Source organism: Carcharhinus amblyrhynchos, chromosome 5 (genome assembly GCF_965287045.1).
Source record: "Carcharhinus amblyrhynchos chromosome 5, sCarAmb.v2.hapA, whole genome shotgun sequence".
NCBI lineage: Eukaryota > Metazoa > Chordata > Chondrichthyes > Carcharhiniformes > Carcharhinidae > Carcharhinus > Carcharhinus amblyrhynchos.
In genome coordinates, this window is record NC_137328.1 from 121,853,369 (window position 1) to 121,879,635 (window position 26,267).

Below are 26,267 nucleotides of genomic sequence, written 5' to 3' on the forward strand. Positions count from 1 at the left end.
GACCCACTGAATTGTAAGTATGTCTCATCTAAAGGGTGGTACCTCAGGCAATGCAGCGTTCCTTCAGCACTGCACCTGATGTCTCATTCCAGATTGTGAGATCCAGTTCCTGAGAAATGCCTCCAGTCCTTAACCTTCTGACCCAGACAGAGGAAGTTAACAATGGAGCATGGGGTGTTGTGGGCCATTGGCGGGAGATCTTACTAGGATGGGTGGTGAGACAAGAAAACTCAATGGGTTTCCATAGGGACAGGAGTAGACTATTCACCGCCCCTCGCCCACCCCACCTCCAGCCTATTTTGCCATTAGAAGGAGGGAATTTGAGTTCTTTGAGTCCACTGTGCTACTCAATGACCTCACAACTTCCAGAAGGACTGCAGCTTCTTCCCAATAAACGGGATTCAGGATTTTCAGTATTCCATCAAAAGAACACTGTCAATAGGTGGGCTAGATGGAACAAAGAGCTTCTCCTGCCTGGAGCTGTATCTCATAGAATCACAGAGGTTTACAGCATGAAAACTTCGGCCCAACTTGTCCATGTCATCTATTTCTTTAATGACTAAGCTAGTCCCAATTTCCTGCATTTAGCCCATATCCCTCTATACCCATCTTACCCATGTAACTATCTAAATGCTTTTCAAAAGACAAAATTATACTCATCTCTACGACTACCTCTGGCAGCTTGTTCCAGACACTCACCACTCTCTGTGTGAAAAAATTGTCCCTCTGGACACTGTTGTATCTCTCCCTTCTCACCTTAAATCTATACCCTCTGGTTTTAGACTCCCCTACCTTTGGGAAAAGATATTGACTATCTAGCTGATCTGCGCCCCTCATTATTTTGTAGACCTCTATAAAATCAACCCTCAACCTCCTACGCTCCAGAGAAAAAAGTCCCAGTCTATCCAGCCTCTCCTTATAACTCAAATTATCAAGTCCCAGTAGCATCCTAGTAAATCTTTCCTGCACTCTTTCTAGTTTAATAATATCCTTTCTATAATAGAGTGACCAGAACCGAACACAGTTCTATTGTATTTATTCTACAGCCTAGGGTCTTACTTTCACTGCAGTAATAAGAATGTCCACGCCACATACCTTTCTCACAGTCCCTTCCTGTGAACTGGTCAGTGCAGATACACTGATAGGAGTGCTCAGTGGGGATATTGATACAGGCAGCCCCATGCCAGCAAGGTTGATTTTCACAATAATCTGTTAAACAAGTAAGAAGAGATCAGAGCACAATAAATATACACTCAAAACAGGTTCACTTAAATACAGATGCCACTGAGATATTTCCTCAATGAGGGAATATTTGGCTAAAGCAGCAACTTATTGGGGTAAAAGCCAATGATATTGCAGATTAGAACCACGCAATGGTAATTTTAGCCCTTTGATTTCCTGTAATTTTCTCCCTTTCTCCCTCGACTGAAGATGGTGGCACACCATTGGGCTCCCTCTAGCACATTGTCCCATTGATCACTCTTTACAGGGCTGCACAGTGGCACAGTGGTTAACACTGCTGCCTCACAGCACCTGGGTTCAATTCCCAGCTTGGGTCACTGTCTGCATGGAGTTTGCACATTCTCCCCATGTCTGCATGGATTTTCTCTGGGTGCTCCAGTTTCCTCCCACAGTCTGAAAGACATGCTGGATAAGTGGATTGGCCGTGCTAAATTCTCCCTCAGTGTACCCAAACAGGCGCCGGAGTGTGGCGACTAGGGAATTTTCACAGTAATTTCATTGCAGTGTTAATGTAAGCCTACTTGTGACACTAATAAATAAACTTGAAACTTTATGTAAGATTTTAGGAGAACTCTGTGAAATCCAATGATCCCCTTTCACCTTCTGGAAGGTTTGGCGATTCCTGGGAAAAGCAAACAGTCCCAAACACAGCAGGTGCGTGGAAAAACCATCACCTTTAAGCCCCTAACAAATCAAATTCATTCTGGCTCATATGTTCACTGTCTCTGGGTGAAACTCCTGGAACTCCCTCACTAACAGCACTATGCATGTACTTCTAGAGGTGGGCAACAAAAGCTAGCCAGAGAAAGGGGAAAGAGGTAGACCTGGAAGGAAAGACCATTTACAGAAACATAGAAACTGGAAGCAGGAGGAGGCCATTCGGCCCTTCAAGTCTGCTCCACCATTCATTTTGATCATGGCTGATCATCAAATTCAATATCCTGATTCCCCCCCTTCCCCCCATATCCCTTGATCCCTTTATCCCCAAAGGCTATATCTAATTTCTTCTTGAAATCAGACAATGTTTTGGCCTCAGCTACATTCTGTGGGAGTGAATTCCACACATTCACCACCCTCTGGGTGAAGAAATTTCTCCTCACCTCAGCTCTAAGAGGTTTACCCCTTATCCTCAAACTATGAGCCCTAATTCTGGACTCCCCCACCATTGGGAACATTTTATCTGAATCTACCCTGTCTAACCCTGTTAGAATTTTATAAGTTTCTATGAGATTCCCTCTCACTCTTCTAAACACCAGTGAATAAAATCCTATCTTAGTCCGTTCTCATATGAGAGACCTGCCATCCCAGGAATCAGCCCGGTAAATCTTCGCTGTTCTCCCTCTATAGCAAGGACATCCTTCCTCAGATAAGGACACCAAAACTGCACAAAATACTCCAGGTGTGGCCTCACCAACACCTTATACATTTGCAGCAAAATATCCCTATCACTAAACTCAAATCCTCTCGCTATGAAGGCCAGCATACCATTTGCCTTCTCTACTGTCTGCTGTACCTGGCACTTGCTTTCAGTGACTGATGCACAAGGACACCAAGATGTTGTTGAGTATCCACCTCTCTCAATTTACACCCATTCAAGTAATAATCTGCCTTCCTATTATTGCTACTGAAGTGGATAACCTCACATTTATCCAGATTATACTGCAACTGTCACGCAAGTACCCATACACTCAGCCTGTCCAAATCACATTGAAGCATCTCTGCATCCTCTTCACAGCTCACCCTCCCATCTAACTTTGTATCATCTGCCAATAATATATTTTCTTCATTCTTCCAATTCATTAATATATAATGTGAACAGTTGGGCTCCTAGCGCAGATCCCTATGGATCCCCACTGGTTACTGGTTGCCAATCAGAAAAAGACCCATTTTTGCCAAGTCTTTGCTTCCTATCTGCTAACCAGCCTTCTATCTATCTCAAGACACTACCTATACACAATTCCATGCACTTTACCTTTACATTGTAGTTTGTTATGTAAGACCTTGTCAAAAGCCTTCTGAAAGTCTAACTAAAACATGTTTCTTTCAGAATTTCTGGCATTATTCATGTCATCCTTTGTGAAGACTGAAGCAAAGAATAAATTTAATTCCATGACCATTTCTTTATTCCCGTTATGAATTCTCCCGTTTCTGACTGTAAGAGGCCTATATTTACTTTTGTCAATCTTTTCCTCTTTGCATATCTATAGAAACTTTTACAGTCAGTTTTTATGTTCTCCGCTAGCTTACTTTCATACTCTATTTTCCCCTTCTTAATTAATCTCTTTGGCTGCTTTGCTGAATTTTAATTTGTCCCAACCTCACGTCTGGTGTTTTTCTTATTACACAATACCCAATCTAGGATGGCCTGTACTCTAGTTGATTCCGCAACATATGGATCCAGAAAGCAATCCTGTATACACGCCAGGAATTCTCCTCCTGTGATTCATTTGATTTGCCGAATACATATGCAGATTAAATGCAAGCACTGGTTACAGATATTCTTTTATCAAATGCGACTCTAACTTCCTTTTGTTTTCTGTCAAGTCATCTTGTTTTTCAAATAAGTAGGGCATTTGTACCATGTGTTAATGGCTGGACGTCATCACAAAAGCCCCATCGCCCATCCACATCAAAATTGGGAGTGGTGGCACACCTGAAACAGAAATTGAAGTGTCAGGAACAAGAAAAGGTAGAAAGCTGTTGAGATAGAATAGGATTTTAAAATTGTTTTTCACTCATTCATTCATGGGATTTGATTGTTACTGACAAGATAGCACTTATTGTCAAACAGGAACTCGTCGAGGCCCCTCAGGCAGCCCCTTCCAAACCCATGACCACCACCATTGAGAAGGACAGGGGCACCAGACACATGGGAATGCCGCTAGTTGCAAGTTCCTCTCCAAGTCACTCACCATCCCGACTTGGAAACATATCGCCATTCCTTCACTGTAACTGAATCAAAATCCAGGAACTGCTCACCCCCCCCACCCCCACCACCACTCTAACAGCATTGTGGATGTATCTACACCTCATGGATGATGACAGTTCAAGATGGCAGCTCACCACCACTTTCTCAAGGGAATTTTTAATAACTATTTGTTCACAGGATATGGGCATCGCTGGCTGTGCCAGCATTTATTGCCCATTCCTAATTGCCTTTGAGAAACTGGTTAACGGTTTGGAAAGCACTATCAATAGATGCCTGCCAAGTTGCTGCAGTGCATCTTGCAGATGGTACACAATGCTCCTGCTGTGCATCTGTGATGGTGGGAGTCAATGTTTAAGGTATAAAAATGAGAGGCAATTTCATTGAGATGTATAAACTTCTGGGAGAGTTTGACAGAGTGGATGTTAAGAGGCTGGGATTCCCCGGGCTGGAGAATGGGACTTGACAGAGTCTCAGATTAGGGGGTCAATCATTTAGGATTAAGATTAGGAGAAATTTCTTCACAGAGGTTTGTGAATCTTTGAAATTCTCTTCCTCAGTCGTTTGAGTATATTTAAGATTGAGATTGCTCGATTCTGAGCACTGGCTATAGGATGGCAATAGTGAAGTTTAGATGGAAGATTAGCCAAGACCTCAACCAATAGTGGAGCTACTTTGTGTGGATGGTATGGCCTACTCCAGCTACAATCTCTTCTGCAAATTGTTTTCTGACAGTGGAGGTGTGTTGTAGTATTATTGCTAGACTACTAATCCAGAAACCTAGGGTAATGGTCTGGAGATCCAGGTTCAAATCCCACCATGGCAGATGGTGAAATTTGAATTCAATAATTCAGTTGGGTTTTTCCCAACAATTAATAATGGTTTCATTCTTAATTCCAAATATCCTTTATTGAATTCAAATTCCACCATCTGCCGTGGTGGGATTCGAACCCAGGTCCCCAGAACAGTAGCTGAGTTTCTGGATTAACAGGCTAGCGATAATACCTCTAGGCCATCACTTTCCCTGCGGTTAGGATCTCGAATGAACAGGCTGAGGATGTGGTGCTGGAGGCAAATTCAACTGGTGCTTTCAGGAAGGAATCAGATAAGTTTGTGAAGAGAAATAAATTCATGGCTCTGGGGAATGGGTGGGATTGGTCGAATGATCTAAATTCCCCTTGTGGAGAGAGTTCACAGACTGAAGCACAGAAAGCACATAATCAACTCCCTGAGTCTGGCAGCATCAGTGGAGAGAGAAACAGTTAGTGTTTTGCATCTGCATGATTCTTTCAGACTTATCCTTCACAGAAGAAAGGGCAGCACAGGGGTTAGCACTGCTGCCTCACAGCACCAAGGACCCAGATTTTATTCCAACCTCAGGTCTCTGTGTGGAGTCTGCACGTTCTCTCTGTGTCTGCATGGGTTTCCTCCAGGTGCTCCGGTTTCCTCCCACAGTCCAAAGATGTGTGGGTTAGGTGGATTGACCATGTTCAATTGCCCCTTAGTATTAGGGGGAACTAGCTAGGATAAATGCATGGGGTTATGGGGATTTGGTCTGGGTGGGATTGTGATTGGCGCAGCCTGGATGAACCAATTGGCCTCCTTCTGTACTATGGGATTCGATGAGAACACAGACTTGATGGCTGAATGGCCTCCTTCAGCATTATAACCATCCTATAGTGCTGAATTTGCCAGAGTTTGGGGTAAGATTGGCCTGTCACAGGGGTTAGGAGGAGGATAAAACCTGTTGGACATCCATTGACTTCCCATTTGCTGGATAGACAGGTGAACATCAGAGGATGAGGTGGTCTGTGAAGCATCCTGTGGCTGAACAGCTTTTCAACATTCACTGGTTGGGCACAGACTTTAGGTCAATGATGGGTAACCTAGGCTAATAGGTGGGTTGCATGAGTAGCCCTCCTTCATCTCAGTGGCCACAAGGTTGAAATTGGGCTTGTTCATTAACCAGTACCGCATGAATAAGATTAAATACGTCTAATACACACTGAATATTTAATAAAAGTTATAGAAGGAGGCCATTCAGCCCATCAAGTCTGTACCAACCACATTCCCACCCAGGCCCTATCTCCGTAACCTCACATATTTACCCTGTTAATCCCCTTGACACTAGGGTCAGTTTATCATGGCCAATCCACCGAACCCACATATCTTTGCAGTGTGGGTTTTCTCCGGGTGCTCCGGTTTCCTCCCACACCCCAAAGATGTGCTCTTAGGCTGATTGGAGTAACAAATTGTCCCTAAATTAAACCCTCAATCTGGTTTCCAATGTGGAGTGCCATAAGCATAGACAAAGGTCATGGGTGGAAGAGGGAACTCACAATGTTAAAATGGCGGCGCGGGCTCGTTGGGCCGAAGGGCCTGTTTCCTGTGCTGTGTTGTTCTTTGCTCTTTGAAACCGGAGGAAACCCACACGGACACGGGGAGAATGTGCAAAATCCACACAGACAGTGACCCAAGCCAGGAATCGAACTCGGGTCCCTGGCGCTGTGAGGCAGCAGTGTAAACCACCGTGCTACATCATTTATATATTAACAGAACTATCATCACTTTCAAGTGGTAAAATGAAGATATTTACAATTTGGACAGAGAGAGAGCGCACGGCTCTCACAGTCAATGTTGTGAGCAATCAGCACACACATCACTTCACTTTCCCTTCCTTCTCACGTGCATCACTTTAGTCACACCAGTAAGAAAAAAAGCTACGCAGATGGAAATCATGGGATGAGTCAATAACACGCATGGCCAATGGTTGATAAAATGTCTTGCAGGCTGCACTCACGCTGTAGAATTCCTACAGTGCAGAAGGAGGCTGTTTGACCCATCCAGTCTGTATCTACTCTCCAAAAGAACATCCCACCCAGACTCCCTGTTCCTGCGACTCCACACATTCGCCACAGCTAGTCCCCCTTTGGTCATTAAGGGTCAATTTAGCATGGCCAATGCACCTAACCCGCTCATCTTTGAAGGAAACCGGAGCACCCAGAGGAAACCCACGCAGGGATGGGGAGAATGTGCAGACTCCACACAGACAGTCACCGAGGCCAGAATTGAACCCGGATCCCTGGTGCTATGAGGCAGCAGTACTAACCACTGTGCCACCATGCCAGAACCCAGATAAGCTGCATATGGCAATGGGGCAGCAGGTTATTAACCTAGATCATCTATTGTTCCTGGGAGAAGATGAATAGTCAGTGGGTAGAGCCGGACTTACCATTTTCTATTTGCAAAAGCGTTCCATATACACGTGCGATGTAGCTTGCCAGCAAACCGGAAAGGAAACGCACACAGCTCCCCAAACTCGGTGAACACTGAAGAGGTTAAATTAACATCAATATGATGAAGAAATTAAAACAGTGCTGATCTCTGCAGAGTCCATTGCTCCCAACTGAGTTCAGGCCTCGTAGAGGTTCCCCTCCGTACCACTCACCATCCTGACTTGGAAATATATCACTGTTCCTTCACTGTCCCAGGTCAAAACCCTCGAACCCCCTCCCTAACAGCACGATGGGTGTACCTACACCACATGGACTGCAGCATTTCAAGAAGGCAGCTCACCACCACCTTCTCAAGGGCAGTTAGGGATGGGCAGTAAATGCTGGCCTAGCCAGTGACACCCATGTCCCATTATTAGTTTTTAAAAATTCAGATGTTCTTACCCCAAGATGTGACATTCTCATGATAGCAGTGTTTATATTATCAAGCAAACCAGCCTCCCATCCATTGACTCTGTCCACACTTCGCCCTGCCTCAGAAAGTAAGCCAGCATAATTAAGGATCCCACGCCCCCTGGACATTCTCTTTTTCACCTTCTTCTGTCAGGAAAAGATACAAAAGTCTGAGGTCACGTACCAACCGACTCAAGAACAGCTTCTTCCCTGCTGCCACCAGACTTTTGATTGGACTTCCCTTACATTAAGTTGATCTTTCTCTACACCCTAGCTATGACTCTAACACTACATTCTGCACTTCCAAGCTCATCTGTTTTATGTGGCCAATCTTCACAACCTGGCCCAGCAGATGCAGGGCTGCAAACTTCACATATGCCCTTTGACTCTGGCCCAAATTCCACACTCGTACCATTTACTGCCCAATATGCAGTGTGGGGGTTTGGGATGCAAAGGGGACAGGTGTGGGAGGTGGCACAGAAATGGTGATGAATGGAAGTGGCACCAGGGCTGCTCATAGCTTTCTGATAATCCAAATACACCACACCCATTGGCTCCCTCCCATGAGTTACATCCTCAGAAAGCTCCAGTAGGTTTGTCAAATATGATTTCCCTTTCATAAATCCCTGCTGACATTGTCTAATTCTGCTGCTCTTTGGTCAGCGTCATGTTTTGCATCATAGAACTCCTACCATCCAACAGGAGGCCATTCAGCCCATCAAGCCTGGACTGACAACAATCCCACCAGGCCCTACCCTGTAACCTCACATATTTACCCTACTAATACCCCTGATGCTAAGGGGAAACATAGTATGGCCAATCCACCTAACCTTTGGACTGTGGGAGGAAACCGAAGCACCCGGGGAGAACGTGTAGATTCCGCACAGACAGTGACCTGAAGACAAAACTGAACCCAGGTTATAATAGATTCTGGCATTTTCCTTATTCCTGATGTTAGATGAACTGGTCCATAGAATGGATAGTGGGAAGTTAAACAAGCTCGATGGATGGGAGGTTGGTTTGCGTGATGGACTGGGCTATGCTCACAACACTTTGTAGTTTATTGTGGTCTTGGTCAGAGCAGGAGCCATACCAAGCCGTGATACATCTGCAAAGGATGCTTTCTATGTGTACATGTAAAAACCGGTGAGAGTCATAGTGGACATGCTAAATGTCCCCTTAGCCACCTGAGAAAGTAGAGGCTTTGGTGGGTCTTGCCAGCCATGTGATGGAAGGGACATTGGAGTGTCAACCAATATGGTTCATAACTTCAGGCTGCAACATGCATGTAAAATTGTATGTTGCCACAGAGACTCTCTGAGTAATCTCAGACCGCCACCTCTCACTGAGGAAAGCAGGAACACCACTAGAGGGAGCCCAGCGCTGCCTGTTGTCCATGTGTGAGTGTGAGAGGCTGCAACACATTCACCTGAACACCCACATTCCAGCTTCCATTCTCTCACTGATTCGTTTAAGTTTTGTGTCAATTCAATACATTATCTCAGCACCGACTGAACATTCTGACACAAGGTTACCTCAGAAATTAAGTGTGTGGATTTTTTGATTTGATTTTGGTTTGATTTGATTTATTATTGTCACATATATGTACTTTTCACATGTATAATACAGTGAAAAGTATTGTTTCTTGTGCACTATAGAGACAAAGCATACCATTGATGGAGAAAGAAATGAGAGAGTGCAGAATGTAGTGTTACAGTCATAGCTAGGGTGCAGAGAAAGATCAACTTAATGTAAAGTAAGTCCATTCAAAAGTTTGACAGCAGCAGGGAAGAAGCTGTTCTTGAGTCAATTGGTGTGTGACCTCAGACTTTTGCATCTTTTTCCTGACAGAAGAAGGTGGAAGAGAGAATGTCCAGAACTCTTACACTTACCCAGACAAAACCCTATCGATCTCAGGCTTGAACTCCAGATTTCCACTACCTCCTCTGGGGTGACGAATGGTCACCCCGGAACAGCCAGTTAAATGCAGATTAAGAATAAAACACAAAGAAGATTACAGCACAGAACCAGGCCCTTCAGCCCTTCAAGCCTTCACCGACCATGCTGCCCAATTTAACTAAAACCTCCTATCCTTCCAGGGACCATATCCCTCGATTCCCATCCTATTCATGTATTTGTCAAGATATCCCTTAAAAGTCACTACTGTATCCACTTCCACTACTTCCCCCGGCAACGAGTTCCAGGCACCCACTAATCTCTGTGTAAAAACTCTGCCTCGTACATCTCCTTTAAACCTTGCCCCCGTACCTTAAACCTGTGCCCCCTAGTAATTGACTCTTCCCCCCTGGGAAAAAGCTTCTGACTATCCACTCTGTCCATGCCTCTCAATCCTGTAGACTTCTATCAGGTCTCCCTCAACCTCCATCACTCCAGTAAGAACAAACCAAGTTTCTCCAGCCTCCGCTCATAGCTAATACCCTCCATAGCAGGCACGAGTGAGGTAAATCTTTTCTGTATCCTCTCCAAAGCCTCCACATCCTTCTGGTAGTGGAGGGCCAGAATTGATCACTATATTCTAAGTGCAGCCTAACTAAAGTTCTATAAAGCTGCAACATGACTTGCCAATTTTTTAAACACAATTCCCCAGCCGATGAAGGCGAGCATGCCGTATGCCTTCTTGACTACCTTCTCCACCTGCATTACCACTTCCAGTGACCTGTGTACCTGTACACCCTTTGCCTATCTCCTTACCTATCAATACCCTTAAGGATTCTACCATTTACTGTATATTTCCTATCTATTAGATCTTCCATAATGCATTACCCCACATTTGTCTGGATTCAACTCCATCTGCCATCTCTCCGCCCAAGTCTCCAACTGATCTATATCCTGCTGTATCCGCTGATGGTCCTCATCGCTACCAGCAAATCCACCAACCTTTCTGTCATCCGCAAACTTACTAATCAAACCAATTACATTCTCCTCCAAATCATTTATATATATATATTACAAACAGCAAAGGTCCCAGCACTAGTCCCTGAGGAATGCCACCTGTCACAGCCCTCCATTCAGAAACCACTGCTACCCTCTGTCTTCTTTGACCGAGCCAGTTTTGTATCCACGTAGCCAGCTCACTTCTGATCCCATGCGACTTCACCTTCTACACCAGTCTGCCATGAGGGACCTTGTCAAAGGCCCTACTGAAGTCCATGTAGACAACATCCACTGTCTTACCCTCATCAATCATCTTCGTCACTTCCTTGAAAAGCTCAAATTTGTGAGACACGACCTCCCCTTCACAAAACCATGTTGCCCCTCACTAATACGTCCACTTACTTCCAAATGGGAATAAATCTTGTCTTGAAGAATCCTCTCCAATAATTTCCCTACCACTGATATAAGGCTCATCGGCCTGTAATTACCTGGATTATTCTTGCTCCCTTCTTAAACAAAGGTACAACATTAGTTATTCTCCAATCCTGCATTTAAGCATTAAACTGCATTTATTTCAAGGCAAGAGACCTGATGGGCAAGGCAGATGACGTCAGGGCATGGATGGATACACGGGACTGGGATATTATAGCAATTACTGAAACATGGCTAAGGGAAGGAGAAGACTGGCAGCTCAATGTTGCAGGATACAGATGCTATAGGAAAGATAGAACTGGAGGTGAGAGAGGAGGGGGAGTTGCACTTTTGATCAGGGAAAGCATTGCAGCAATACTGAGAGGGGATATATCCGAGGGATCAGTCACTGAGTCTATATGGGTAGAACTGAGAAATGGGGGATATCACTTTGATAGGGTTGTACTATAGGCCTCCAAATAGTCAACGGGAAATTGAGGAGCAAATATGTAAGGAGATTACAGATAGCTCAAGGATGGTAATAGTAGGGTATTTTAAATTTACCAACATTGGGACAGCCATAGTATTAGAGGGTTGGATGGAGAGAAACTTGTTGCGTTGATTCAGGAGGAATTTCTCATGCAATATGTGGATGGCCTGACTAGACAGGGGATAAAACTTGATTTCCTCTTGGGAAATAAGGAAAGGCAGGCGACAGAAGTGTTAGTGAGGGATCACTTTGGGACCAACAACCATAATTCTATTAGTTTTAAGATAGCTATGGAGAGGGCACTGGTGAGGCCGCAGCTGGAGTACTGTGTGCAGTTTTGGTTGCGGCACTTACGCAAGGATATTTTGGCCTTGGAGGGAGTGCAGAGGAGGTTTACTAGGCTGATACCGGAGTTGAGGGGGTTGAGCTATGAGGAGAGGCTGAATAAACTAGGCTTGTACTCGTTAGAGTTTAGAAGAATGAGGGGAGATCTCATTGAGATGTATAAGATGATGAATGGGATGGATAGGATAGAGGTGGAGAGGCTCTTCCTGCTCAGAAAGGACAGTAGGACTAGAGGGCACAGTCTCAAGATAAAGGGGGGGGGCGGTTTAGAATGGAGTTGAGGAGGAACTTCTCCACTCAAAGGGTGGTGAATCTCTGGAATTCTCTGCCCGTTGAAGTGGTGGAGGCTGCCTCGCTAAATATTTTTAAGACGCGGGTAGATAGGTTTTTGATAGGCAAGGGGATTAAGGGTTATGGGGAGAGGGCGGGAATATGGAACTGAGCCACGACAGATCAGCCATGATCTTATTGAATGGCGGGGCAGGCTCGAGGAGCTAGATGGCCTACTCCTGCTCCTATTTCTTATGTTCTTATGTTCTTAATGATAGATTTGGCCCAAAAGTTAAAATTCTAAATTGGGGCAAGGCCAATTTTGATGGTATTAGGGAGGAACTTTCAAGAGTTAATTGGGGGAGTCCATGGGAAGGCAAAGGGACATCTGGTAAATGGGAGGCTTTCAAAAGTGTGTTAACCAGAGTTCAGGGTAAACACATTCCTCTTAGGGTGAAGGGCAAGGCTGGTAGAAGTAGAGAACCCTGGATGACTCAAGATATTGAGGCCCTGATCAAGAAGAAGAAAGAGGCATATGACATACATAGATAGCTGGGATCAAGTGAATCCCTTGAAGAGTATAGGGGGTATAGGAGTAGAGTTAAGAGAGAAATCAAGAGGGCAAAAAGGGGACACAAAATTGTTTTGGCAGATAAGGCAAAAGTGAATCCAAAGAGCTTCTACAAATAAGTAAAGGGCAAAAGAGTAACAAGGGAGAGAGCAGAGCCTCTCAAGGATCAACAAGATCATCTACGTGCAGATTCACAATAGATGGATGAGACCCTAAATGAATATTTCTCATCAGTATTTACCACTAAGAAAAGCATAGATGTTAGAAAACTTGGAGGAATAAACAGCGATGTCTTGAGGAGTGTACATATTACAGAGAAGGAGATGCCAGAAATCTTAAAGCGCATCAAGGTAGATAAATCCCCGGGACCTGATGAAATGTATCCCAGGACATCGTAGGAGGCTAGGGAGGAAATTATGGGTCTCCTAGCAGAGATATTTGAATCATTGATAGACAGAGGGAAGATGCTTAAAGATTGGAGGATGGCAAATGTTATGCCTTAGTTTAAAAAGGGCTGTAGGGAAAAGCCTGGGAACTACAGGCCAATATGTCTACATCTGTGGTGGGTAAGTTGTTGGAAGATATTTTGAGAGATAGGATCTGCAGGCATTTAGAGAGGCAAGGACTGATTAGGGACAGTCAGCATGGGTTTGTGAGTGGAAAATCATGTCTCACAAATTTGATTGAGTTTGAAGGGGTAACCAAGAAGGTAGATGAGGGCAGTGTAGTTGATGTTGTCTACATGGACTTTAACAAGGCCTTTGATAAGACACCGCATGGTAGGTTGATGCATAAGGTTAAATCTCACGGGATGCAGGGTGATGTTGCCAAATGGATACAAAATTGGCTTCTTGACAGAAGCCAGCGGGTGGTTGCAGAGGGTTGTTTTTCAATCTGGAGGCCTGTGACCAGTAGTGTGCATCAGGGATTAGTGCTGGATCCAATGGTATTTTTCATTTACATTATTTATTTGGATGAGAATATAGGAGGTATGGTTAGTAAGTTTGCAGATGACACCAAGATTGGTGGCATAGTGGAGAGTTAAGAAAGTTATCTCAGATTGCAATGGGATCTTGATCAATTGGGCCAGTGGGCTGACGAATGGCAGATGGAGTTTAATTTAGATAAATGTGAGGTGATGCATTTTGGTAGACGGAACCAGGGCAGGACTTACTCAGTTATTGGTAGGGCATTGGAGAGAGTTACAGAACAAAGAGATCTAGGGATACAGGTTCATAGCTCCTTAAAAGTGGAGTCACAGGTGTATAAAGTGGTGAAGAAGGCATTCAGCATGCTTGGTTTCATTGGTCAGAACATTGAATACAGGAGTTGGAATGTCTTGTTGAAGTTGTACGAGACATTGGTGAGGTCACACTTGGACTACTGTGTACAGTTCTGGTCAAACTATTATAAAAAGGATATTATTAAACTAGAAAGAGTGCAGAAAAGATTTACTAGGCTACCGGGACTTGATGGTTTGAGTTATAAAGAGAGGCTGGATAGACTGGGACTTTTTTCACTGGAGCGTAGAAGGCTAAGGGGTGATCTTACAGAGGTCTATAAAATAATGATGGGCATACATCAGGTAGATAGTCAATATCTTTTCCCAAAGATAGGCGAGTCTAAAACTAGAGGACATAGGTTTAAGGTGAGAGGGGAGAGATACGAAAGTGTCCAGAGAGACAATTGTTTCACACAGAGGGTGGTGAATGTCTGGAACAAGCTGCCAGAAGTAGTAGTAGAGGCGGGTACAATTTTGTCTTTTAAAAAGCATTTAGACAGTTGCATTAGTAAGATAGGTTTGGAGGGATATGGGCCAAATGCAGGCAATTAGGATTAGCTTTGGGGTTTAAGAGAGAGGGTGGCATGGGCAAGTTGGGCCGAAGGGCCAGTTTCCATGCTATAAACCTCTATGACTCTATGGCTTAATGTTAAGATGGTGCCTCCTTCATCCAAACTTACCCAACAGATCGCTTATATTCTCTTTATCTATCCCATCAACTGCTTTAATCATTTTCAATACTTTGATTAGATTACTAGTATAACTAGGGGAGTAAAAAGGCCTTCAAACTAAATAGTGGGCGGAGAGGGAAGATACGATAAACTAACAGTGGCAGGAAGGAAAGACGTGTAACAAATAAATGAAAGCATCAGCTGTTAGGGATAGAGATTGTGAAAACAATCAGATAGAATTAATGATACTCCATAGACTCGCTGCAGTGCGGAAGAAGGTTTTTTGGCTCAACAAGTCTGCATTGACAACAATCCCACCCAGGCACCCGGAGGAAACCCATGCAGACACGGGGAGAATACGCAAACTCCACACAGGCCGTGAACCCGGGTCCATGGCGCTGTGAGGCAGCATTGCTAATCACTGTGCCACCATGCCCCACCCCCGGATGCTGAGCAACCAACTAGAAAACAGGTTATTTTAGATCTAGTATTACGCAATGAGAAAGAGCCAATTAGTAATCTCGTAGTATCGGAGCCGTTAGGTAAGAGTGACCATAATATGATAGAATTTTCCATTAAGTTTGAAAGTGATACAATTCAATTCAAAACTTGGATCTTAAATGTAAACAAAGGAAACTCTGAAACTTTGAGGGGCAGCTTGGCAGAGATAAGTTGTGGAGCTGAATTAAGAGGCATGATTGTAAACAGGTAATGGCTAACATTTAAAGAACATGTTTGCAACTAAGCTACATTCCTTTAAGGCACAAAAGTTCAACAGGAAAAGAGATCCAACCATGGTGCACAAGCAAAGCTAAAGATTGTATTAGATCAAAGGAAAAGGCTTATAAAATTGCTAAAAAGTGCAATAAAGCCTGGGGGTTAGTAGGATTTTGAAATACAGCAAAGGTAAACCAAGTAATTGATAAAGGCAGAGAGAGAAATTAGAACATGTGAAGTAGTGAGAAAGATAGAAACAGACTGTAAAAGTTTTAGGGGTATGTACAAGGGAAAGTCAGTAAAGACAAATGTGGGCCCTTTACAGAGACAGGAGAATTTAAAATTGAGGAATAAGAAAATGGCAGAGAAACAAAATAAATGCTTTGGGGGAATTTTCCTGTCCTGCCCTTAACGGGAATGGTGAATTGATCTTGGGTGGGATTTTCCAGTTTTGGGACAAGTGCAGCCAGAAAATCCTACCCTTTGTGTCTGTCTTCATGGAGGCAGACAAAAGCAAACCTCCAAAATATTGAGGAGCCAAGGAACTAGTGAGATTGAGGACCTGAAAGAAATAAGTGTTGTTAAAAAAAGTAGTGCTGGAGAAATTCATTGGGCTAAAAGCTGATACACGCCCTTGACTGGATGATCTACAACCCAGTGTTCAAAGAGGTGGCTACAGAGGCAGTGGATGCATTTGCGGTCATCTTTCAAAATTCTATTGATTCCAGGACAGTGCCTGCAGATTGAAAGGTAGCAAACATAACCCCACTCGAGGTGGGAGAAGAGGGAGAGAGAAAACAAGGAATCACAAATGTGTTAGCCTGACATCAGCAGAAGGGAAAATGCTAGAATCTATTCTAAAGGAGATGATAACTGGGCACTTGGAAAATAATGGTAGAATTGGTCAGAGTCAACATGGATCAATGAAAAGGAAATCATGTTTGACAAACCTGAGAGAATTCCAAAGACAGGCCACCCTCTGTGACAAGAAATTCCTCCTCATCTCAGTCCTAAATGCCCCTTATTCTGAGACTGTGTTCCCTAGTTCTAGACTCTTCCCCCGCCCCCACTCCACCCCTAGCCAGGGGAGACATCCTTCTGTGTCTACCCCTGTCACATCCTGTAAGAATTTTGTATGTTTCAATGAGATCACCTCTCATTCTTCTAAACTCTAATGAATACATGCCCAGTCTCCTCAGTCTCTTTCATAGGTCCATCCCTCCAACCCAGGAGTCAGTCTGGAGAACCTCCGTAGCACTCCCTCTATGGCAATCCTTCCTTTGCTAAGGTGACCAGAACTGTACACAATATCCCACTTGTTGTCTCACCAGGGATGTGGATTTAGACAGTTGCATGGGTAAGAAAGGTATAGAAGGATGTGGGCCAAACGCAGGCAAGTGGGACTAGCTTAGTGGTTAAAAAAGGGCAGCATGGACAAGTTGGGCCAAAGGGCCTGTTCCCATGCTATAAACCTCTACGATTCTATGACTCTATGTGGGATCTATACAACTGCAGCAACACGTACCATCACCTTCCTAGTTGCTTGTTGTTTGTTGGACCTGCATAGGGACACAGGGATTCTGCTCTAAGGTTAATATTTCTTCACTGAGCTGCCCAGCACTGAACACAATTCCTCAGGGTGGCTTTGACCAAAGCTCTGTGCAAATCAACACTTGCAAAGCAATGTCCAACCGCCACTCCTCCAGCCGACCAATAGGTCACCCATAATATAAGATAAAGAGCAGAATTGGGCCATTGGCACATCAAGTCTGCTCCGCCATTTAATCATGGCTGATATGATTCTCATCCCCATTCCCCTGCCTTCTCCCAATAACCCTTGATCTCCTTATTAGTCAAGAACCTATCTATCTCTATCTTAAAGACACTCAATGACCTGGGCTCCACAGCCCTCTGTGGCAATGAGCTCCACTGTTTCACCACCTTCTGGCAAAAGAAATTCCTCCTCATTGTTATAAAGGAGTGTCCCTTCACTCTGAGATTGTGCCTTTGACTTCTAGGCTCTCCCACTTTTGGAAACATCCTCTCCATGTTCACTCAGTATCCTGTAAGTTTCAATTAGATCCCCCCTCATCCTTCTAAACTCCATCAAGTATAGACCCAAAGTCCTCAACCACTCCTCATACGACAAGCTCCTCATTCCAGGGATCATTCTCATGAACCTCCTCTGGATCCTTTCCAAGCCCAGCACATCCTTCCCAAAACTGCTCACAATACTCCAAATGGTGTCTGACCAGAGCTTTATGCAGCCCCAGCAGTACATCCCTGCTCTTGTACTCTAGCCCTCTAGAAATGAATGATAACACCCAACCGCAACCACCACCCCCCTCAAAGCACGCACACCCCATAGATGGAGATAATGTTGACAATCAGTATAGGATTATAATTCAGAAAAGCAGCACCCAGTCTGTTACCTCTGTGTGGATGTTGGAGGGGATGAGGTGGTTCTCGATGCTCATACCCATCTCTGGGAACCCCTGACTTGAAGGCTGATTGCGATTGCGAGGGAAACTGTGAATTTAAATACAGAAAGCGTTACCTGCCATGCTCTTCCTGTCACTTCCTCTACGATGGTTTTATTGGGCAGAATTGAATGGTGGTAACAGTTGTCCCAGTGCTGGGCAGGAAAGGCGGGGGCTGAGGAGCAGCGGGGGTGGGGGTGCAGGTGGCGGATCCCCACCCAGGCTGTTTCCAGGAGACACGGGTCGCGATTCTCCAGAAAACAAATTACGTACCGGCACTACTGGTAAAACCGGATTGATCCCCCTGGATGGCAGTGCTAAGCAGCTGGAATTCAATCACCTTTCATTGGGAAAAGAAATCCTCAATGGGGAACCCATCTCCACAGAGATCGGGACACCATCTTTAAAGGACATCTCCCCCCACCCCGAGCCACAGAAATGGCAACCCCCTCCCCCCAACACACCAAGGGAGGACCCCCCCCCAAACTGTTATCACAGAGGGGCACCCTGCCCCCCACCATTAAATGTACGGGTCACCACCACCCATCCCCCTCCCCCGCAACACTATGCAGGTCTGAGGGTGACCTGACCTCCTTCAAGCCAGAGGCTTCATCCCCGCCACCCCCTCCCCACAAGAGAGACACGCAGTTATGGGGTTACCAAAGACCTGCTATCTACCCCTCAAGATCCCCTTTAAGTCCCAACCTTTCAGGCCCTACCCCTTGACAGTGCCACTCTGGCAATGCCCCCTGCCTTCCTGACAGTAACATCCAGGAAGTGAGACCCTGGCCATGTAGTGTCACTGCCAGGATGTCACAGTGACACTGCCAGGGTGTCAGTGCTAGGGTATCAATGTGATACTGCCAGGGTGTCAGTGCCAGGGTCTCAGTGCCAGAGTATCGATGTGACACTGCCAGGGTGTCAGTGCCAGAGTATCAATGTGACAGTGCCAGGGTGTCAGTGCCAAAGTAGCAATGTGTCAGTGCCAGGGTCTCAGTGCCAGAGTATCGATGTGACACTGCCAGGGTGTCAGTGCCAGAGTATCAATGTGACAGTGCCAGGGTGTCAGTGCCAGAGTATCAATGTGACAGTGCCAGGGTGTCAGTGCCAAAGTAGCAATGTGTCAGTGCCAGGGTCTCAGTGCCAGAGTATCGATGTGACACTGCCAGGGTGTCAGTGCCAGAGTATCAATGTGACAGTGCCAGGGTGTCAGTGCCAGAGTATCAATGTGACAGTGCCAGGGTGTCAGTGCCAGAGTATCAATGTGACAGTGCCAGGGTGTCAGTGCCAAAGTAGCAATGTGTCAGTGCCAGGGTCTCAGTGCCAGAGTATCGATGTGACACTGCCAGGGTGTCAGTGCCAGGGTGTCAGTGCCAAAGTAGCAATGTGACACTGCCAGGGTGTCAGTGCCAAAGTAGCAATGTGTCAGTGCCAGGGTGTCAGTGCCAGAGTATCAATGTGACAGTGCCAGGGTGTCAGTGTCAGAGTATCGATGTGACACTGCCAGGGTGTCAGTGCCAGAGTAGCAATGTGACAGTGCCAGGGTGTCAGTGCCAGAGTATCAATGTGACACTGCCAGGGTGTCAGTGCCAAAGTAGCAATGTGTCAGTGCCAGGGTCTCAGTGCCAGAGTATCGATGTGACACTGCCAGGGTGTCAGTGCCAGGGTGTCAGTGCCAAAGTAGCAATGTGACACTGCCAGGGTGTCAGTGCCAAAGTAGCAATGTGTCAGTGCCAGGGTGTCAGTGCCAGAGTATCAATGTGACAGTGCCAGGGTGTCAGTGCCAGAGTATCAATGTGACAGTGCCAGGGTGTCAGTGTCAGAGTATCGATGTGACACTGCCAGGGTGTCAGTGCCAGAGTAGCAATGTGACACTGCCAGGGTGTCAGTGCCAGGGTGTCAGTGCCAGAGTATCAATGTGACACTGCCAGGGTGTCAGTGCCAGAGTATCAATGTGACAGTGCCAGGGTGTCAGTGCCAGAGTATCAATGTGACAGTGCCAGGGTGTCAGTGCCAGAGTATCAATGTGACACTGCCAGGGTGTCAGTGCCAGAGTATCAATGTGACACTGCCAGGGTGTCAGTGCCAGAGTATCAATGTGACACTGCCAGGGTGTCAGTGCCAGAGTATCAATGTGACACTGCCAGGGTGTCAGTGCCAGAGTATCAATGTGACACTGCCAGGGTGTCAGTGCCAGAGTATCAATGTGACAGTGCCAGGGTGTCAGTGCCAGAGTATCAATGTGACACTGCCAGGGTGTCAGTGCCAGAGTATCAATGTAACACTGCTGTGGTGTCAGTGCCAGAGTATCAATGTGACACTGCCAAGTTGGCGGGGGAGTGGTGCCAGCCTCTTCTATGGCAGTGCTGGCTGGAGGTTGAAGACACACTATGAAAATAAATTCAACCAAAGTTTTTAGAACAAAGAACAAGTCTGTTTAAAAATAAACTGCAGACAGAACAAGTAGCTGCTGACACCAGTTGAAACTTGAGATCAAAGAGAAAGCCTATTTAACAAAACACTATGATTAGAAAAGAGGAATCAATGAAGAAGAGAAATAAAAACAAACAAAGCTGCTGCCTGTTGTGAAATAACCTGGACCTGTCAATCAGGAGGTTAGTTAAAGGCACTGGAGCAGTAAATAGAATGTTAACAAAGAACTTCAAAGCATTTAGGCTTCTCGGCAAGGCCAGAGATTTAAAAAGAAATGACAGTTTTAAAAAATGAGGCCAGACTGAACACTGTGGAGAAAAGAGAAAGCACTTGAGGCCTAATAGAGAGCAAACTAATTGTATCAACAATGAACTATTAATCTGCTCTGGAACTGTTAATCAAAGCAGTTCAAAGTTCCAGAGTTATTCAGTCAGGACTGTTTGGAGCAGCGTGTGTTTTGAGCACCCTTTCTAGCTGCTTCCAGAGAGGGTTGTGAATTTCTGGAACTCGTTGCCCCATAGCACAGTGGAGTCTGGATTGTTGAATGGATTCAAGAGGGAGAAAGATATATTTCTCATTGAAAAAAGGGACAAAGGTTTATAGGGAACAGGTGGGGAGGTGGATTTGAGTGCAGGGAGAGATCACCTATGATCTGAATGAATGGCGGAGTAGACTCAAAGGACTGAATTTGTCTCCCTCTGCTGCTAACTCCTAAGTTCCTATGTTTTTTGTCCGGTGCTGGAAGGAGAGGAAATCTTACAGAGGACCACTCAGTCACAGATTCTGCTGCTGGAAAACAACTTCTGACCCAAATTCATCCTCTACAAGGCACAGTGTGATGGAATACTCCCCACTTGCAGAAGCAGTAATAGAGGTGGGTACAATTTTGCCTTTTAAAAAGCACTTAGACAGTTACATGGGTAAGGTGGGTATAGAGGGATATGGGCTAAACGTGGGCAATTGGGATTAGCTTAGTGGTTAAACAAAAAAATGGCATGGACAAGTTGGGAAGAAAGGCCTGTTTCCATGCTGTAAATCTCTATGACTCCATGCCAGGATGTGGCACAGAGTCATAGAGATCATGAGTGCAGCTCCAACACACTCAAAAATCTCGACACCATTCCAGATATGACTGATACCCTTTCCACAGACAATTAAAGGGGACAGCCTTCCACCATCTTCTCATTTGGGAATGGGCAATAAATAATAATGGGGGCAGGAAAATGCCCTTAAGTGGCCCTTAATTCAGTTTAAATATTAATATCACAAGTAGACTTACATTAACACTACAATGAAGTTACTGTGAAAATCCCCTAGTCAACACACTCCAGCGCCTGTTCGGGCACACTGAGGGAGAATTTAGCACGGCCGATACCCCTAACCATCTTTCAGACTGTGGGAGGAAACCGGAGTACCCGAAGGAAACCCATGCAGACATGGGGAGAATGCGCAAACTCCACACAATGACCCAGTCAGGAATCGAACCCGGGTGCCTGGCACTGCGTAGTAGCAGTGCTAACCATTGTGCCACCATGCTATCCTACTAGAGATGTGGGTCTCGCCAGTGACTACTCCTCACGCTCCAAACACAAAAAAACTTTATCTTTAAAATCTACATAAAATCATTCAAACCTGCCTCCACTGGTGTCTATTCCTCCTATCACCACAGAGCTACAAATTTATACCCTTCCCAATCTTTCTGTTTCTGTTCTTGATAAATCTTCACCAGCCATCCAAAGTGTACAAGCTCATATACCACTCAAATCTCAACGGCAGCCTACTTTCCACTTTGAAAAATGCTCTCAGTTCTGAGGGACATCACCAAGTATGTACACCGGTGAAGGATTGTCACAGATTCCACATGCATCTTCATGGATTCCACTCTGGTGTGAAAACGTATTTCCTTATCTCACCTACTGTATTAATCCCAGTCCTGAAGTTAGGCCATTTCATTTTAATTGTTGCCCATCCAAAGCTGCCTCTGAACTGATTGCCTTGCTCAGCCATATCAGAGAACAGTTTAGGATCACCACATTACTGTGGTCTTTGCAGTCAATTGTACGGGCAGGCCATTTAAGGATGGCAGATTTCTTTCTCTACAGGATATTCATGAACCATATGAGTTTTCAGCATCGTAAGTTCGTAACTTCATAAGATATAGCAACAGAATTAAGCCATTCGGCCCATCAGGTCTAAGAACATAAGAACATAAGAAGTAGGAGCAGGAGTAGGCCATCTAGCCCTTCGAGCCTGCCCCGCCATTCAATAAGATCATGGCTGATCTGAAGTGGATCAGTTCCACTTTCCTGCTCTCTCCCCATAACCCTTAATTCCCCTGTCTATCAGAAACCTATCTACCCGTGACTTAAATATATTTAGCGAGGTAGCCTCCACCACTTCAACGGGCAGAGAATTTCAGAGATTCACCACCGTTTGAATGAAGAGGTTCCTCCTCAACTCTGAATGGGTCAGATATGATTCTCAACCCCATTCTCCTGCCTTTTCCCCATAGCCCCGATCCCCTTATTGATCAAGAATCTATCTACTTCTGTCTTAAAGAGACTCAATGACCTGGTCTCCACAGCCTTCTGTGGCAATGAATTCCACAGATTCACCACTCTCTGGCTGAAGAAATTCCTCCTCATCTCAGTTTTAAAGGAGCGTCCCTTTAGCCTGAAGTTGTGCCCTTGAGTTCTAATCTCTCCCACTAGTGGAAACCTCCTCTCCACATCCACTCTTATCTAGGCCTCTCAGTATTCTGTAAGTTTCAATTAGATTCCTCATCATCCTTCTAAACTCCATCGAATACAGACCCAAAATCTTCAACCGCTCCTCATAGGACAAACCTGGCATCATTCTTGTGAACCTCCTCTGGGCCCCCACCATGGCCAGCACATCCTTCCTTAGGTATGGGACCCAAAGCTGCTCACAATATTCCAAATAGGGTCTATTATTTCCCAATCTTACATCAAGCCACAAACAACATCTTTTGGATGTGACATCGGCTCACTGAGGTTGATGTCAAAGGTCCCACAGCAGGATTGATAAAGGAGTAAATGAATTCTCCCCAATGTTCTTTAGTCTGTAAACAATGTAAGCTCAGACAACAGATAATCAAGTCTGTGGAAATTGGCTGCCATTTATCCAACAATACAAGGCGTACCTGACTTTGGGAAAGTGCTTCATTGGCCGTAAAGCACTTTGGAAGGTGCTGTGAAGGGCGCCATACCCATGCGAGACTTTTCTAAGGTACAGTCAATCGAGGAAGTAAAGATTGTTCCATTGACACTATACTGAGAAGTAAATATTTACGTACGTGTCCCACCAGTCCACCAGCAACATAACACCAAAAGACAATCACTGATTGTTGTGTAAGCATGGCTTCCTGGACACCTTTGAATCTTGCTGATTTCTCTGACTCCGACACCCAGACAGATTCAGACTGTGCCAACTCGATTTCTGATCACTGAGGGGTCAGGTGGTTTATTGGAAATGATTGGATCCAGTTGCGATCACAGATCTCACAGTGGGGGAGTCGGGCAAGCAGTGCTGACATTTTCCTCATTGATCATTAACTCAACTGTTACCAAACCAGCTGCAACTACTGGCAAAGTTTCAACATCAAAAATATCGTACTGGCCTCTTCAGTAAACACCTGAATCAACAGGGGAAGAAGCTTCTAGAAACTCAGTGGTTTGCTGGTGACACATTAACAGCAACAAATCATGTTTATAAATTTGATTCAGAAGATCACACTTCACAGAGTGTTATCAATTGAATGATTTGCCAAACAAATGAATAGGTGACCAAGCATGGAATTAAAGCAGGATTACGCTATTGAGTTGGACGATCAGCCATGATTGTAATGAATGGTGGACCAGGATCAAAGGACCAAATGGCCTCCTCCTGCTCCTACCTTCTATGTTTCTATGTTTCTAAAGCAGTCTAGGCTTTCTAAACTACAAGACCGTCAATTATCTGATGATACAATAATAGCAGGAGGCTACTCATCCTTTTGTTTTTGCCAGCCCCTTGAAAAAGTTTCCCAATTCATTCCACACTCCCTGCTCATCCCCTATAACACTGTAAAGTTTTTCCACTTCATGTATTCAGCAAATTCTCAAGATGGGTGAGCTGTGGGTATTGCTGTGTGAGCAATAGGTAATATTATATTAATGGTTGATGGAGGTGAGATGAATTAATGTCATTACCTTATTCCTCTTCACATTTCCGTACATCATCATTGCAGATCTATTTCACATATACAGCAGAGTCCGAAAGACAAGCCTGAAGCATTTGTAGCCATCTTCAGAGACAGGTGCTGAATGGATGATCCGTCTTGGTCTCCTCCGGCAGTCCCCAGCATCACCAATGTCTTCAGCCAATTCAATTCACTCCACATAAGATCAAGAAATGGCTGACGGCACCGGATACTGCAAAAGCTACAGGCGCTGAAAACATCCTAGTCATAATACTGAAGACTTGTGCTCCAGAACTTGCTGTGCCCCTAGCCAGTCTGTTCCAGTACAGCCAGAACACGGGCATCTACCCAGCAATATGGCCCAGGAAGGTTAAATCCAACCTGACCAATTACCGCCCCATCAGTCTACACTTGATCATCAGTAAAGAGATGGAAGGGGTGCAACCAATTGGCACTTACTCAACAATAACCTGCTCAGTGATGCCCAGTTTGGGTTCCACCAGGGCCACTCAGTTCTTGAACTCATTACTGCTTTTCTTTATGAACCGTATGCATAATGACGCTTCTAGGCTTTGCCTCTGGCCTGGTTAGATGGTTGGTGATGAGAAGTTATTTTTAATATATTCAAACACAGGATGTGGATGTTGCTGGCTGGGCCAGTACTCATTGTCCATCCCTTAAGAAGGTGGTGATGAGTTACCTGCTAACCTGTCAGTACATGCTGGACGGCACAGTGGTTAGCACTGCTGCCTCACAACACCAGGGACCTATGTTCGATTCCTGGCTCGGGTCACTATCTGTGTGGAGTGTGCACATTCTCACTGTGTCTGCGTGGGTTTCCTCCCACAGTCCAAAGATGTGCTGGTTAGGTAGATTGGTGATGTTAAATTGACCATAGTGTCAGGGCGATTAGCAGAGTAAATATGTGGGGTTACAGGAATAGGGTGGGATGTTGTCTGTACAGACTTGATGGATCGAATGGCCTCCTTTTGTACTGTAGGGATTCTAAGAATGCAGAAACAGAGAAAACTGAGGGTTGAAGTACCTAAATCTTTGAAGGCAGCTAGAGAAATTGAGAAGGGTTTCTTAAAAATAAGCTTAAGGGCTTTGGTGAGAACACATCTAGAATAATGTGTGTATTTTTGATTTGATTTATTATTGTCACATGTATTAGCATATAGTGAAAAGTATTGTTTCTTGCGTGCTATACAGACAAAGCACATCATTCACAGAGTCGGAAAGGAAAGAGTGCCGAATGTGGTGTTACAATTATAGCTAGCAAGTAGAGAAAGATCAACTTAATTTAAGGCAGGTCATTCAAAAGTCTGACAGCAGCAGGGAAGAAGCTGTTCTTGAGTCGGTTGATATGTGACCTCAGACTTTTGTATTATTTTCATGATGGAAGAAGTTGGAAGAGAGAATGTCCAGGGTGCATGGGATCCTTAATTATGCTGGCTGCTTTGCTGAGGCTGCAGGAAGTGTAGACAGAGTCAGTGGGTGGGAGGCTGGTTTGTGTGATGGGCTGGGCTTCATTCACGATCCTTTGTATGTTCTTGCAGTCTTAGACAGAGCAGGAGCCATACCGAGCTGTGATACAATCAGAAAGAATGCTTTCTATGGTGCATCTGTAGAAGTTGTTGAGAGTCA

The 26,267-nt window shown here is 45.0% G+C and overlaps 1 protein-coding gene across 3 annotated transcripts in view; it reads right to left on the bottom strand.

The window, feature by feature from the left end:
• The window catches only part of hgfac (HGF activator), a 70,537-nt gene extending 46,643 nt beyond the window's left edge, over positions 1-23,894 (bottom strand). For 2 of the 3 annotated variants that reach the window (XR_013886696.1, XM_080189493.1), the window contains exons 1-5: positions 23,736-23,894; positions 17,939-18,035; positions 7,401-7,497; positions 3,822-3,895; positions 1,096-1,209 (exon numbers count right to left, since the gene is read on the bottom strand). Coding sequence is in view for 2 of the 3 variants with exons in the window: in XM_080189493.1 (XP_080045619.1) it covers positions 1,096-1,209; positions 3,822-3,895; positions 7,401-7,497; positions 17,939-18,035; positions 23,736-23,798 (445 nt within the window). In the remaining variant the exon portion in view is untranslated. The remainder of the gene's footprint in view (positions 1-1,095; positions 1,210-3,821; positions 3,896-7,400; positions 7,498-17,938; positions 18,036-23,735) is intronic. The other variant, XM_080189494.1, reaches the window with a different exon arrangement.
• Positions 23,895-26,267: the final 2,373 nt, after the last annotated feature.